The sequence below is a fragment of the Larus michahellis genome, chromosome 8 (assembly GCF_964199755.1).
Source record: "Larus michahellis chromosome 8, bLarMic1.1, whole genome shotgun sequence".
In the NCBI taxonomy this organism is placed as follows: Eukaryota; Metazoa; Chordata; class Aves; order Charadriiformes; family Laridae; genus Larus; species Larus michahellis.
This window is the reverse complement of record NC_133903.1, coordinates 5464735-5478547: the sequence shown is the minus strand read 5'-3', so window position 1 is coordinate 5478547 and position 13813 is coordinate 5464735. Positions and strand designations below refer to the sequence as shown.

Genomic DNA, 13813 nt, shown 5'->3' with positions numbered 1-13813 from the left:
GAATCAGGACCTTTTGGAGAAGAGAAAGCCACCGGGCTGCGGCAGCAAGGGCTTCTGCACGCCCTCGCTGCTGGTCTCTAATCAGACACGGGGTTTGCAATTAAGCGACACGGAGTACCCTGGGGACACAGCCTGCTGTTTGAGCCAAGCTCAGACGAGTTCGGGGAGGGAGAGACCTGATTTCCCACTTAGCAGACAGGTCACGATCGGTGGATTCATTGATCCCAGAAAGTAAAGCCTCCGCTTCATTAAAGACATGCTGGTGATGGACGTGGCCTCGGGGAGCGGGGAAGCTGTTGTGAATCCTTCCCTAAATGTTGTCTCCACCGGGCTCAAAGCGCAGATGCCGGGAAGCTCCTCTGACAGCTCGGCTTCCTTCGGAGCCCATCCCACGCAAGGCTCCTTGGAAACAGGCTGGGGCTGGAAAGATGCCCCTTAGTGCCACTGTGTCCGTCCCCTCCCTCTGCGGTTGTCTCCACCAAGGCGTGACGAGGGCACGATGCCCCGGGTTAGAGCAAAACGAGCTGTGGCTGTTGCCAGGGCAGGGCACCCTGCTCCAAAACACTGATGTAAGGTGGACCTGGAGTCAGGTTCGCGGGCTTCCCAGAGCCCGGAGTGCTCATGAGGGGTGTTCACCCAGACGCATGGACACTGCAAGGCTGTGTAGAGCTGGTTCGGGTGCAGGCAGCACAGGGAGGGCTGAGAAGAAGCAGCCCCAGGCCGTCGGGACACGCTGATGCTTGGCAAGACGCTGACGGAAGGTCCTGCCTGCTCTGCTCCCGAACCAGGACCTGGCATACGCAGAATGTTTTCACTGCAAAGGCGAAGGGGCTGCTGTTATTCCCCTTCGCCTGCAGGAAGGACGGATCCTGCTCTGCCCTCCGCTGCGTTTCTGATTTGCCCTGCCCAGATCAGCTCTCCCCGGAGGGAGGTTTCCTCGCTGGCTCCTGCCAAGAGTTACTGGCAATAACTTCTCGGTGCCCTTCAATGCAGCTGCTCAAGACAGCAGATGGGGACGTGGGTTGTAGCTGTGCCAGGCCGGTTGCTCTGCAAGCCTGGGTCGGGATAAGCCGTGCTTATGCAAGTAGCTCCGTCTACACCCAAAGGTCCCATTCCCTCCTGTAAATATCTACTGAGATACTGGTGTAGTCACTGGGAGCGCAGTGGGGACAGCTTCACCAGGGGTGAGCGTTGCCCACGAGCTGGAGCGGGGCCCTTCCCTGCATCACGACTTAGCACATAAGCCAGCACGGCAACAACACCCACAGGCGAAAAAGCAAGGGAAGGGCTGTGAGCCACCGCCGTGGAAATTTTGGCGGTTTTCCTGGTTCTCTGCGTGAGGGGAGCCACGCGGGGGACACGACACGGCTTTTAAGGAGGTTTCTGCTCCAGGGAATGGTGCTATGCTGCTGGTTCGGGGCAGGGATGTGTCATCCCGCTCCCGCAGGTGTTAGGACTCCTTGTTGCTAATTCTTTCTTTCCAGAAAGCATCTCCCGTGGGCAAACCTGCCTGGCAGGACACCCCGACGCCAACACAGGCATCCTCAGCTTTCATCGGTGACAAGCCTCCCACGCCCTGACACGTCCCCTTCGCAGGGGCTGTCGTTCGACAACCGCTCTTGGGACAGATCTCGAGCTCCCAAACATTTGGCTCCGGTTTCTGGCTCATGCCGATACACGGAGGAGCTGGAAGCGAAGCACCCTCTTCCCATCCTGGCTTTCAGTTTGGGAGCATCTCCGGCTTTTGGGGAATTTAGGCACATGGAGTTGATCTTGGTTGCTCTCCACATCCTTGGGCATTGAAGGGAATGCAAGGAGCAGTCAGGGCATGGAATGAAGGAGCGGAGCAGCTGCCTCTCCGGATTTACAGGGATCAGCAGCCGAGCGGGTCCCCAGCACTAACCAGGTGTAACTGGGAGCAGAGTCTGACTCACATACCATATGTTCCCAATCCACCGCGTTCAATCAAGCCTAATAAAATTGATAGGGGAGCATTGAAAATCTCGTGATTAATTCTTTATGATCTGTAATAGGGGAGCTGTGTGCCAATTACTCGAGTAAATCATTCATCAGAATATAAATAGAGCTAACCTCCAGCACAAACACTAGAGGATTTCCACTAGGATTGCGGGTCTGGATTGCAGCATTGCACCGCTGGTGACAACGTGTTATCTGAAGGAGGACAGAAGAGCACCTGCAATTTTTCCTGCTCCTGCCCAAGGTTTCAGCTCTGTGCTCCAGCGTTATTTGCTTCTCTCTAGGCTTCCAGTGCTGTCCTTTACCGTGGGGTTCGATGCTCCGTCCTTGATCCCCGTGACCCGTCAGTCCAAGCCCTTGCAGGTTTGCAAGGATCAAACCCACCGGGGTCAGCTTTATTTTGGGGGCAGGTTTGAACACGTGGACCGTGACACAGCCCTCAGGGAAGGGGACACAAAGGATTGGGAAAAAGCCCCCAGCCCCACGCCGTGCCCATGGGACCTCTATCAGCAAGGGACGCAGCTGGGGTGGGTCCAGGCGGATTGCAAGCTCGGGTACGAGAACCCAAGGTTGCCAGCAGAAAGCAGCCCTTCCTGGTGACCACCAAAGCTCACTGGGGACAACCATAAAGTCTGGTTCGCTTGGCTGGAGCAATGGCCGAGAGGGGGGTTATAGGAGCTGCAAGCAAGCAGGGGAGTTGATGAGCTTGTCCCGCTTTGCAGAGGACGGCAGCAAGTTACCTGCAGAGAGTGGAAGCTGTGGGTGCTTTATATCCTCTTTTTTTCCTTTTTCTCAGCAAGGAAACCAATCCTTTGGCCTGGAAGCTTTCTCTTGGGTTTGTAAGGAGAGATGTCCCTCTGTGCCGAAGTTGACCTGGCTGCAGTTTCCCAACCAACGTCCCGTTTCTAAGGGAAACCCGCCCGACAACACTCCCTGCTCTGGATTTCCAGGTGCTGAGAGTCCCCTGGGTCTCCTTGTGTTTGAAATGCTCCCCAGCAAACTGCAGCTCAGCGAGCCACGGCGTGCTGCTAACTGGCAGGCAGCGAACATCCTTCACCGGGCCAACGCGCACATGCGATGAACGCGTCAAACGCATGGAAACCCTTCGGTGCCGCTGATGTACCGCCTTAGAGGGACACCGCTGCTGCAGCAGGAGCAATGGTGGCTGCACGATCCCTGTGTGCCGTTAACGGCTGCCAGCCGGCTCGTCGACTCCCGGTCCTGCCTCCGACAGGGCAGCTCATCGCCGCCGTTACGAATGACTTCGTTTAAGTGCTTTCTGCCCACGCAGGCATTTGCAACTCCATATTCATCGGTGACCTTTCGGGGCCGTGTTGGGATTTCAAAGGGTGCTTGGGGAGGGTTCAAGCTGAGAAGGGACTTGGGAAAGCCGAGGGCAGTGCCCTCCTCCTCAGGTCGGTGCTCGGAAACGGAGAGCTGGATAAAAGGCACGCCATGGGGAGAAGGGGAGGGATGGGGACACAAAGGAAAATCCAGCCCTGCAGAAAGCCCTCTTTGTCTCCTTCCCAGCTGCTGGGATATTTCCGAGGCAGGATGGAGGCAGGCATGGAGGGACCCTGCTGCCACAAACCCCCCCTTGTCCCTCTTACATGGAAAATGTTCCCTGGACAGGGGATTTGGCAGCGGGAACGGCGTGGAGGCTCCGGTGTTATTCCCTGCCCCAAACACAGCTGAGCTGGTGGTAGGGCATTGGGTCCTGCAGCACATGCCATCGCTGGGTGCCCCCCAATGCGGGGTGACAGGACGGACGTGTCCATGACAGCCCAGCTCTGCTGGCCTCGAGCGAGGAGCCAGCAAGACAGCTCACCCCTCCGCACCTCCTCACCATCCATCCCTCCCTCCGACCCTCGCCCAGACCCACTCCTCCTCCCAGCCCGCCACGGCACCCTTTTCTTTTCCCAGCTGGCAGCACCAGGACGTTTGGAGGTTTCTTCCTGCTAATTCCCTCCCCGGGGGGACGTTTCCTCCTCTCTGAGCACAGCCATCATTGCTTTCCTCACCGGGTCCCCTTCGCCCTCCCCGCTGCCCCAAGCACCCAGCTGGTGGGACTCGCAAAATAAACATCCTCCCATCTGCTCCCGCGCCCCAGCCTGGGAGACGGCAGAGGTGATAATTACACACTCGGCACGGCAAAATTATCCAGCGCAAGGGAGAAGAGGCCGGAAGCAGCTGGAGATCATCCATGGGGAACGCTGCTCCCACCCACAGCGCCTTCGTGCCTGCCTCACCCCAAACCGGCCCGGCGACGCAATTTGTATTGGGAATGTGCTCGTCGGACCCAGTGCGATGGGCTGCAGCCCTGTGCGAGCACGCCGAGTGCCGGAGCTGACCCTGCAGGCCGGGAGGTGGGGATGCGCTGGTGCAGCGAGGGGTTTGGGGCTGTTTCCCATGGAGCTGAGAGTCACAGCTGGGATCCCCAGCATCTCCTGAAGCGTATCCTCCAAGGATGCCATTTTACCGGGGAGGGCTTCGTGTGAGCTGTCACTCACACACGTTTCTGGTGCCGGCCAAGGCACGAGCGCTCAGGCATCCCGTCCCTTCCCCACTCCCAGGAGACCTCTGGGAGGGACACTTGCAGCTCATTCACGAGGCTTCCCTTCATGTCAAACTCCTTTTTCAAGAAAATTTATTTCCCCTCAAAGGAGGGTCTGCAGAAGCAGAGACCCTCAGAGGTTGCGGGGATGATACCGCCTGATTTCCCATGCGCTGGCAGGTCCGGGACTGCAGCCCATGAGGTGCGTTAACCAGAAACATCCTAGAGAGGAGCGAAGAAGAAAAGTAAGATTAGTATGAGTAATAACAGCAATTTGAAAAAAAAAAAAATCACACCTGCTGAAGGCGATAGGACGCAGCGAATTGTCCTTAAAATAGATCCAGACCTTGAAGGCTTTACATTTTGCCCTGGAATGAGTAATATTTGGCAATCAACGTTTAACTTCCACAGCCTCTCCAGTACCGGAAAGCCACTGGAGTTGTTTCCCTCCCCCTGGCCCTGGTGAAGGCGCTGATCAGGGGCAGCGGACAGGCAGGGGATGGGTTAGGGGGACAGGCAGGGGATGGGTTAGGGGATGGGTAGGGGGACAGGCAGGGGACAGGCAGGGGATGGGTAGGGGGACAGGGGACAGGCAGGGGATGGGTTAGGGGGACAGGCAGGGGATGGGTAGGGGGACAGGGGACAGGCAGGGGATGGGCAGGACGACAGGCAGGAGACAGGCAGGACAGGCAGGGGATGGGCAGGGGTGGCAGGGCCAGGTCTCTGCCCCGTTGGCACCTCGGTTTCTTGCCCACTCTCCCCTCCGGGGGTGTTTTACCCCCCTGCCCCGCCCGGCCCCGCCGCCAGCCCCACGCCGGCTGCCCGGGGGGGGGGGGGGGGAGCCCAGGGGCCGCGTCCCGCCCGCCGCAGTGTGTGTTCGGGGTGGGGGGGTGGCGACCCGCGCCGCGGCCCGGTTGCTTCACCGGGCAGGGTCGAAGTCCAGCGGCCGGCAGCCCGGGCCGCCCTCCCCACCGCCGGACACACGCTCCCAACGCGCGACGGAGGCGGCCGGGCCCGCGGCGAGGTCAGTGCTTTCCCCGGCGCCGCAGGCCCCGGCCCGGCCCGGCCGCCAGGCCCGGCTCCCCCCGCGCCCTACCGGCGGCGGCGGAGGCGGGACTACGGTTCCCGTCAGCGCCACCGCGGGGCTCCGCGCTCGGCCGGCCCCGAGCGGGGGAGGCGGCGGGGAACGGGGCGTGGGGGGGGGGGAGACCCCGGCCCCGCGCCATGGCGGGGCGGCCTGGGCCGGGCGCGGGGCGGAGGGAGGCGGTGGCGGCGGCGGCGGCGGCGGGCGGGGGCCGGCCCTTCCCGCGGGAGTGCTGCGAAGGGCTGGGCGGCCTGGAGTACGGCCAGGTACCGGCGGGGCCCGGGGGGGCGGGCGGGGAGCGCCGGGCTCGCTGCGGGCCCGGGGAAAGGCCCGGGCTGGGGCGCTGCCGCTCGGCTGCGGGGGGCGGCCCCGGGACGGTGTCGTCCTCCCACCCCCCCCTCCCCCTTGTCCCCTTCGGGCCTCTGCCGGTGCCATCGCGGGGCGCAGCAGGGCTGGTTCGCACGGGGGGTGGCAGGAACCCCCCGGTCGGTGTCTGGGGGTGCAGCACACCCTGGGGGACGCTTGGTACGCGCGCCCGAGGTGCAGCCGCCATCGTCCCTGGCCTGCTTCCACCCAGGCACGCTCTGGACACGTGGCGAGGGCAGCACCGGCACCGCACGGGAGTCCTGTGGGTGCTGCCGCCGGCTCGCCCAGATGCCCATGCATCACTCACCCAGATGGCCATGCAGCACTTGCCCAGGCACCCATGCATCACTGCCCCGGGTGCCCGTTCATCACTCTCCCTCCCTGACTTCGGGGCTGCAGGCAAGCAGGTAGCGTTTGCCACCCGTTATTTATCACCCATCAGGGAGGAGGGAGCAAAGTTGGATGTTGTGTGCCTGTTACGTGGCTGTCCTGGCAGCTTGCAGAGACAGCTCATCCTAATGGGTTCCCTTTTTATCCCTAAAAGCACATCCTAAGGCACAGGCCAATCTGCCTCCCGCTGGCAGCGGCGAGTTTGGTTGTTGAGGAGGAGAAAAGAAGGTGAGTGCAATGCTAGCGATGTTGCCAGCCAGGAGTTAGTAGGTCAAGAAGCTTTTGTTCAGCCCGTGCTGGCAGTGTGCTCAGCGCCGTACAAAACGAGAGGAAAGAAGCTGTCCTGGTCCCACGGGTTTGCAATTGAAGCAGGACCAGACAGTTCGGCCCTGGCGCCAGCGTCTGTCTGGGTGCCTGGGTTACGGCGTGAAGGGATGAAGTCTGATGGCAGAGGGCTTCTCGGGCGCAAAGGGAGGGGAGATGAGGCAGCGGAGAGTGGGAATAGGGGGAGATGGGTCAGGATCAGGCCCTGGGGGCTGCTCCCTTCGTTCCTCACCAGCACCCATGTCCTGAGGGCTGGGACGGAGGAGCCTGGGGGAGCTGGGGTGGTTCGAAGGCAGTCGTGGACCCCTGTGAGGATCCCCCCATTTCCCTGGGGAGGTACGGCCCATGCTCGTGCACTTTGCTCCCAAGCGGCTGGACATGCCCCGGGACGGCACAGAAGCCATTCCCAGGGCCTTTGCTCTTGGCTAGGAGAGATGGCAGGTTTAGCAGCCCCTCTTCATGAACCCCACTGCAGCTCTGGTTCCTCCGAAGGACGTGTGAGGAGACAGGGGTATCTCTGTCCTGGACAGGCGAGGTGGAAGCGATGCCCTTTGGAGCCTTTCCTGTCCCCTAGCATCTGAAGGACTTGCAAACACAGCTGTGTTTGGGAAGCAAAAACCTTCCACGTCTCAGTGTTGTCTTGATTTTGATTCAAGGGAGGGAAGGGCTTGGGCTGGGCTATTTTGTCTTTTGTTTTCAAAGTTTTTGGTAAAAAAAAAAAAAAGATGCTGTCTGTTTTTGGTCCAAATACCACTGCAGGGAGAGGGGGCGGGGAGGGAGAAGCAGCATGGCTTGTTGCACGTAAAAATGCTGACAATGTCAGGGAGCCGTCCTGGGAAAAATATCTCTTTCTTAAAAGGAGAAAGGGGGAAAAACAGCAAGCTTTAAGAGGTTGTTGTTGTCATTAATTAAGGCAGGAAGGTCTTTTGCAGCTTCTTACAATGCAAATTCATCCCCCCTCACTCTGGAGGGGGTTTGCATCACTCTTACTTTATGGAAGGCAAGTTTGAGGCTGACGCAGTTCATTGCTTGGAGTTTCCACGCAGACCAGCGTCCCTGGGACAGTCCTCTGTTCCCGGCAACACCGTGGCACTGTGAAATGGTGCTCCCTTCCCTGCGGCTTGGAAACACGCTTGGGTTGGCAGCTGCCCCGTAGGGCTGGTGCTTCTCCCCGCACCAGCAGCGTCCTCGCAGTGCCCGTGTCCTTCTGGGCGCCGCTGCAAACGCGGGGCTCCCTGAGAGCCCGGTGCCCCCCCAGGTGCGGGGGGAGATGGCTCGGAGGAGCCCCCACCCCTCTTCTTGGCTTTGCACCCTCACACAGCACTTTGCAAGCCGTAACAATGTGGTGCTTGGGGCCAATTAAAGATCTGTCCGCTCTTGCAGGGCAGCTGATGGGTTTGGTTTGAGATGAAGTGCCCCATATTCGGGTGCAATCCCCGATGCCCCCGTGGGAACCTGCACCTCCAATAACTGGCTCTCCCTCCCCAGGTGGATGTGACAGCCATGGCGCGGCTCTTTGGCTACGTGGACGTGACCGACTCCGGCTTCATTGCGGCTGTCTTCTCCATCGCCTTCAACCCGCTCTTCTGGAATGTGGTAAGAGCCGCCTGCATGCTGTCTGCCCTGTTATTTTTAGCCTTCCTTTGCCAGCTACAGGGGGATCTCCTTTGGGCCACGCTGGAGGAAAGACTGCTTTTGGGGACGTCTGGTGGGGTGAGCAGGCTATCAGGTGATAGAAGTGTGTGTGCAGGGAGCTGTGCTGTAGAGGGAGCTCCTGGGGCTGGGGGTGGCTGTGACGGCTGTCACAGAGGAGGTGAAGGTGGGAGCCAGCACGGGATGCGAAAGGAATTAGGAGCTGAGCTTGGGAGAGAGGGCAGAGCAATCAAACCCATCCTTCAGCCACCTCCTACCCTGGCAGCCAGGCAGTGGTCACCACTGGGATTGAGCATAAATGGCATTAGCCCCCGGTGGGGGGCTGCGCTGGATATGTTGCCCGCTGCTTCCCCTTGAAACGTGTTGGCAGCTGGTTGTGTGGACGGCAGGATGCAAAAACAGTCAGCCAAAGGTTAACCTGAAGAAATTCCCCCTCCATCGTGCTGCAAAGTCCGTCAAAGGGCTGCAGAGCTTGCAGCAAGCCAGCCCTAAGCAGTGATACCTGTGCAGGGGTGATGCTCACTGTCTCGGTGGGGGCTATAGCCATTTGGGAGCTGGGACTGGAAGTCTCTGCTGCCCTTTCCTGCTGCATTTCGCTACCTACCTGCCAGAGCAGCGGGAATCATTGCCGGCCCTGTTTCAGAGCGTTGCAGAGCCAGCGTGCCAAGCGGGGAGCCCAGTCCGGCTGCTGCACGAGGTGACTCCCGCCCCGCAGCACTCCTCGGCAGCACCGCTGAGGTGCGGGGCGAAACCTTCTCCCCGCGAGCGCTCATGGGAATGGGATGTCATCTCAACCAAGATTCCCAAAACCGCCTGCCAAACCTCCCCGCAGGGTTTCTCACCCTGGGGAATTCTCCTTAAAAAGGCTTTACTTTTCCAGAGGGGGAGGACTCGGCTCTCTCTGAGCGCGGGGGCTCTTGAGATTGTCTCACGCTGGGCTTTGGAAAAGCAAGGCTCTCCTGGCTGTGAGTCACTTTGGAAACCTCCGTCGGAGCTCTTTGTTGCAGCCTCCCTAATTTTTCATGCAACTTGTTATTAAAAAGTCTCACGGTGTCTGAAATGCGAACTAGAATATGCCACATTATTTCGACTGCGGAGTCATCATTTAGCATAAAGAATCAATGAACAAGAAGATTCAGGATGTGGTCTCGGGGAGAAGAGAGACCGGCTCCAGCGAGAAAGTGCATAAAAGAAAAAGAAAAAAAAGTACTTTATTAGCGTCTGCTGCTACGCCTGCGACTCGTGGGACGCCTGCAGCTTGGGAAATAGCGTTGCTTTTTGGATCAAGAGTTTGGCTGCTGTTAAAGGACAGGGAATGCTGATGTAACAGCAGGAAGTTCACTGCTCTGCGTTGCTGTTGTCCCCTTCCAGTGTCTGAAGAGCATTGCCGTTGGCGGCAGGTGGCACTGCAAGCAAGACGTGCAGGGCCTGCGCCAGGGAGCAGAAGGCATCTCTGCATGGGTTTGCAGTGAGCAACCTGAGCTGGTGTGTTGGTGGAAAGCTCTGGGGAGGTGAGCCTGGCACTAGATGTTTCCCCGGCTGCAGCCGGATGGGCGGCTCTCGCAGTCCATGTGCCTCCCTCCATCCGCTTGCTCTGCCCAGGGCCCCCGGCGTCTCCCCTGGCGTTTCCAGGCTCTGCCGGTCCCGGCGTGTGGCTCGCACCAGGCACTGCTAGAAAGCCCTCAGAGGGGGCTGTGGGACCTGCAGCCCTGAGCAAGCCCCCACCATCGGGTGCGTTTTAGCATGAGTGGCCCCAGCCATCCCTGGATTTTCCCTGACCTGCTTCCTTTACCTCCTCGCCATCCTTTGGTGTCCCAGGCAGGTGTCCCCTGACTGCACCTAGCCAGCAGCTCTTTCTTTCTCTGCATCCCTCCACAGGCTCCCTTTGTCTTTTGCTATTTGAGTTCCTTCCCAGCAGCTGAGATCACTTCTGCATCTGAATTACTTTGGATCTCAGGAGCTTTAGTGCAAAGGCTGGATTTCTGTACAGTGCCAAGCACTCTCTGCTCTCCGTGCTTAATAAGCAATGCGGAACCCTGGTCAAAACCCCTCCTGTGCATGAAATTCCTGATTTGGGTAGAAATCGGGTGGGAATGCATTGATTTAGTTCAGTGTCTTAATTCCCCGTTTCAGATGAACTCCGGCCAGGTCTGCCTCTTGCAAAGTTTGGCGCCTGGTTGTCCTCGCTGTGCAGCGTCTCTGAATAAATATGTGGTGGGGAAAGCCCGGCTCCGTGCGGTGCTCGGCCGATGGAGAGGCGCGTCTCGAGGCCTTGAGGGTAGCGAGGCGTTTGCCCTGGTAAGCAGCAGGCATGTTTCTTTGGGACAAAACCTGCAGGGTTTGGGAACGAAGCACAAACTCCGAAGGCAGTGGGGGAGCGTGGCTTCGGAGAAAACCCTGATGTTTGTTGGGTCGATTTATGTACTTTGGTTAAGAGAGCAATTTAGAAGACCAGAGCCTAAGTGGGGCAATTTGCAGGGCTCCAGCCAGGCTGTCCTGATGCTCCCTCCTGTTCTCCGCAGGGGAGAAAAGCTCTCCAAAAAAGACCTCACGTCTCCTAATTCCCACCCTCTTCCCTGCGGGCAAGTGCTGGGGGGGTACCATGAAGGTCCCCCCTGGGTTTGCCAGCTGCATTTCCCCACTGAAACCAGGGCTCGCACCCGGCTCCGTGCCAATTAAAATCCTGCCTGTCCTTGGGTGGCCCCCAGGTTACGTTGTCCATGGCACAGCTTAGATGTGTTCCTGCGATATTCTCTGGGTTTTTTTCCTTTTTTTTTTTTTCGCCTCTCCTCCTCATGCTATCTCTGCTTTCCCACCCACCGCGGCTGTTACGAAAGGAGCTGCTGGGAGCCACGATCCCATGTGAGGCACTGTGCAGGCGAGGCCCCGACAGGCAGCAGCGGAGCTGTTTTGGGGATGAAGTTGCCTAAAACTCCCCCCGGCAAGGATGTTCAACACAGCCAGGAGACCTCAGCGGCCGTGGGGCTGTTGAGGGGCACCCGGCGAGGAGTAGGCGAGTTGCTGGAGCCGTGCCATAAAATGTTGATGAGGTCAGAGCGATAGAAACTTCAATAAATCCCATCTGCGTTTGGAAAGCTGCGGAACGGTGGAAGAAACTTCCCATCCCTTGGTAACTAAGGAAGGTATTAAATAACAACTCTTTGGGGACAAACATTTTCTAAGCCAGGAGAGGCAGATAACCTGCGTGCGGGAGGCTTTAAAGAGCTCGCTGAGCCTTGGCACACGGGGAGTTTCTAGAAAGCTGGAAGGTTTCTGGTACTCTCTCAATAGCAAACAGGCAAGGGCCAAAGCTGTGAGCCAGGTAGTCTGACGTCCGTCACCACGCAAGTGAGTTTCAAGTGGGGAGCGCATCCATCAGCAATCCTGTTCTTGATTTGAGCCTCTTAAAAATTTACGGCTGGCGTCACAGACAGATTTAGAAATGGCACATCTTCAGCTGCCGCCCGAGAGCTTGCTCTTCCCGTCACCTCCGGTCACCCCCTCGAGACACCTGTGCCTCTCGCAGGAATCTGTGGGGCAAAACCCCAGATGTCACGGTTAGGAACGGGCTTAGCGTAATTTAGCATGATTTTAAAGAAAATAGACCACATCAGACAAATGCGATTTTATTCTTCAAGGTGGCAGCTTTTCCTGTTGAGGGTAACAAGATCTCTGTTCTAGACTTCTGTCAAGCGTTTAAACTGCATGAGGTTTTGATTAAAGAAGTGGTTGCACAGGGACCTGGGCTGACAACGCCTGGCTCCTGATGGATGTGTATCTCTTGGTTCATTTATTTTTAATTTCCCATCCTTTTCTCCTCCTTTGGAGACTAGAGGAACCTGCCAAGTGGATAAGGAGGAGGGGAGGAGGGAGGTCGCAGGTGCTGACAGCCCGATTTCACCTACCTCGGACCACTTCTTGCTAAACTGGGAGGAAGGTGCCTGGCCCAAAACCTTCCGACGCTGCTGGGAAGCGGCTGGGAGCTCAGGAGCTATTGGGATTCAGACCCGAGTGAGCCAAACTCCTAGAAACCTTCTGGGGGCAGGAGAAAAACACCTGATGCTGGGGGATTTCAGCAGCTCTTGCTGTCTGTCTTATAGAAGGGAAGGATTTGAGCAGCGGTTTGATGGCAGGGTGTTAGCCCCTCGCTGGGGAAAGGAAATTGCCGGGTATGAAATGGCTGTGCCAGGGCTGGAGCGGCAAGCAGAGCCTCGTGGGGAGTACACCTCGGTTAGCTGAAGTTTACAGGGTTGAGAGAGGGACGAGTTCGGAGTTGATTTAAGGGTCTTTTCTGGCCTTCAAATTTTGCAAAGCTGCAAGGATTTCGTGGGCTCCCCTGCAAACCTGCGCCTGCCTGCAGCTGCGGGTGAGAGCGGAAAAACAGCCCTCAGCCGTCTTCTGGAAAGTGCTTTTAGATCCCGTTGTAGAAGCCACGGCACAGCGACGATGATTATCTGCTTATAGCAGATGCTAGATCAATAGCGGGGCTTCAAGCTACGCTGCAAGGCAATTGACTGCAGAAAGCGTTTCTTTCTTGGGGTGAAGCTGGGCTTGCAACAAGGCTCGGATTCGCTCTTACGTCTCCGGTCTTAAAATGTCACCCCCAGCTCTGATGCCTTTCATCCTTTGTGCAGGGAGAGAACGCACATTATTCGTAATTGGACTCTCTACCAGGCAGCAATAGCCGTTTTCATTTCCTACAATGCCCAAGAAAGAGTGAGGATTTGCTTTTTTTTTTTTTTTTCCTTCTCTCCCCCCAAACAGCATTTAGTGGCAATTTTATTCCAAGTGACTTGGTAACGGCTTCCCACTCAGGCGGCGAGGGCTGAGCAGCGATGCTGTAATGCGTGCGGTGAGCGGACGGCATCGATTCTCCTGCCGTCTCGTAACCGAGCGATTCCTGGCCGGGTGTGTAACACTGTGCCTGTTCGGCTCCTAAATTTAGCTTTTCCAGCATGTCGGCACCGCTGCGAGCCACATAACAGGCACCAAAACTGGGTCACATCCTCTGGCCTGCCGGCTGGAGTGACACAATTAGGAGCGCTGTCACCTTGAGGGAGAGCCACATCCTTCATCCCAGCACTGCTCCCCTGCGGGCTCCCAGCTAGAGGTGGTGGTGTTGTCATCTAAATCCTCTTTAAGAAGCTGTGCAGTATCTTTTTACGATGTCCTTGCAGGCTGAGATGCCTGCGGCAAGGCGGGGATCATGGAGCCCAGCCTGGCTGGGCAGCTGTGAGCTGAGATCCTTCATCTGTGTGTTGAGCCAGGCAGGGTCTCAGCCCTCGGGGCTCCGTTCGAGCAGCTGCCCAGGCACCGTGCATGGGTACCTGCCCAGGCAGAGTGTGCTTGGGCGGCTGAGCCGTTTCCGTGCCCATTCCTAGCGTGAATTTGGGATCCAGCTGGTGTGTGACATGCCTGCTCAGCGTTTCTCTAAACCGAGGTCAGGATCCGTCTCTCACTTCACG

At 58.1% G+C, this 13813-nt stretch overlaps 1 protein-coding gene across 4 annotated transcripts in view; it reads left to right on the top strand.

The window, feature by feature from the left end:
- The first annotated feature begins 5232 nt into the window (after nucleotides 1–5232).
- Nucleotides 5233–13813, top strand: part of PEMT (phosphatidylethanolamine N-methyltransferase) — a 44468-nt gene continuing 35887 nt past the window's right edge. Inside the window, exons 1-3 of one of the 4 annotated variants that reach the window (XM_074597782.1) lie at nucleotides 5770–5881; nucleotides 6193–6388; nucleotides 8184–8291. In XM_074597782.1, coding sequence (XP_074453883.1) covers nucleotides 6293–6388; nucleotides 8184–8291 — 204 coding nt within the window. In that variant the 5' untranslated portion in view covers nucleotides 5770–5881; nucleotides 6193–6292. Of the gene's footprint in view, nucleotides 5556–5754; nucleotides 5882–6192; nucleotides 6389–6525; nucleotides 6600–8183; nucleotides 8292–13813 lie in introns of those variants that run through there. The other 3 variants (XM_074597783.1, XM_074597781.1, XM_074597784.1) reach the window with 3 other exon arrangements.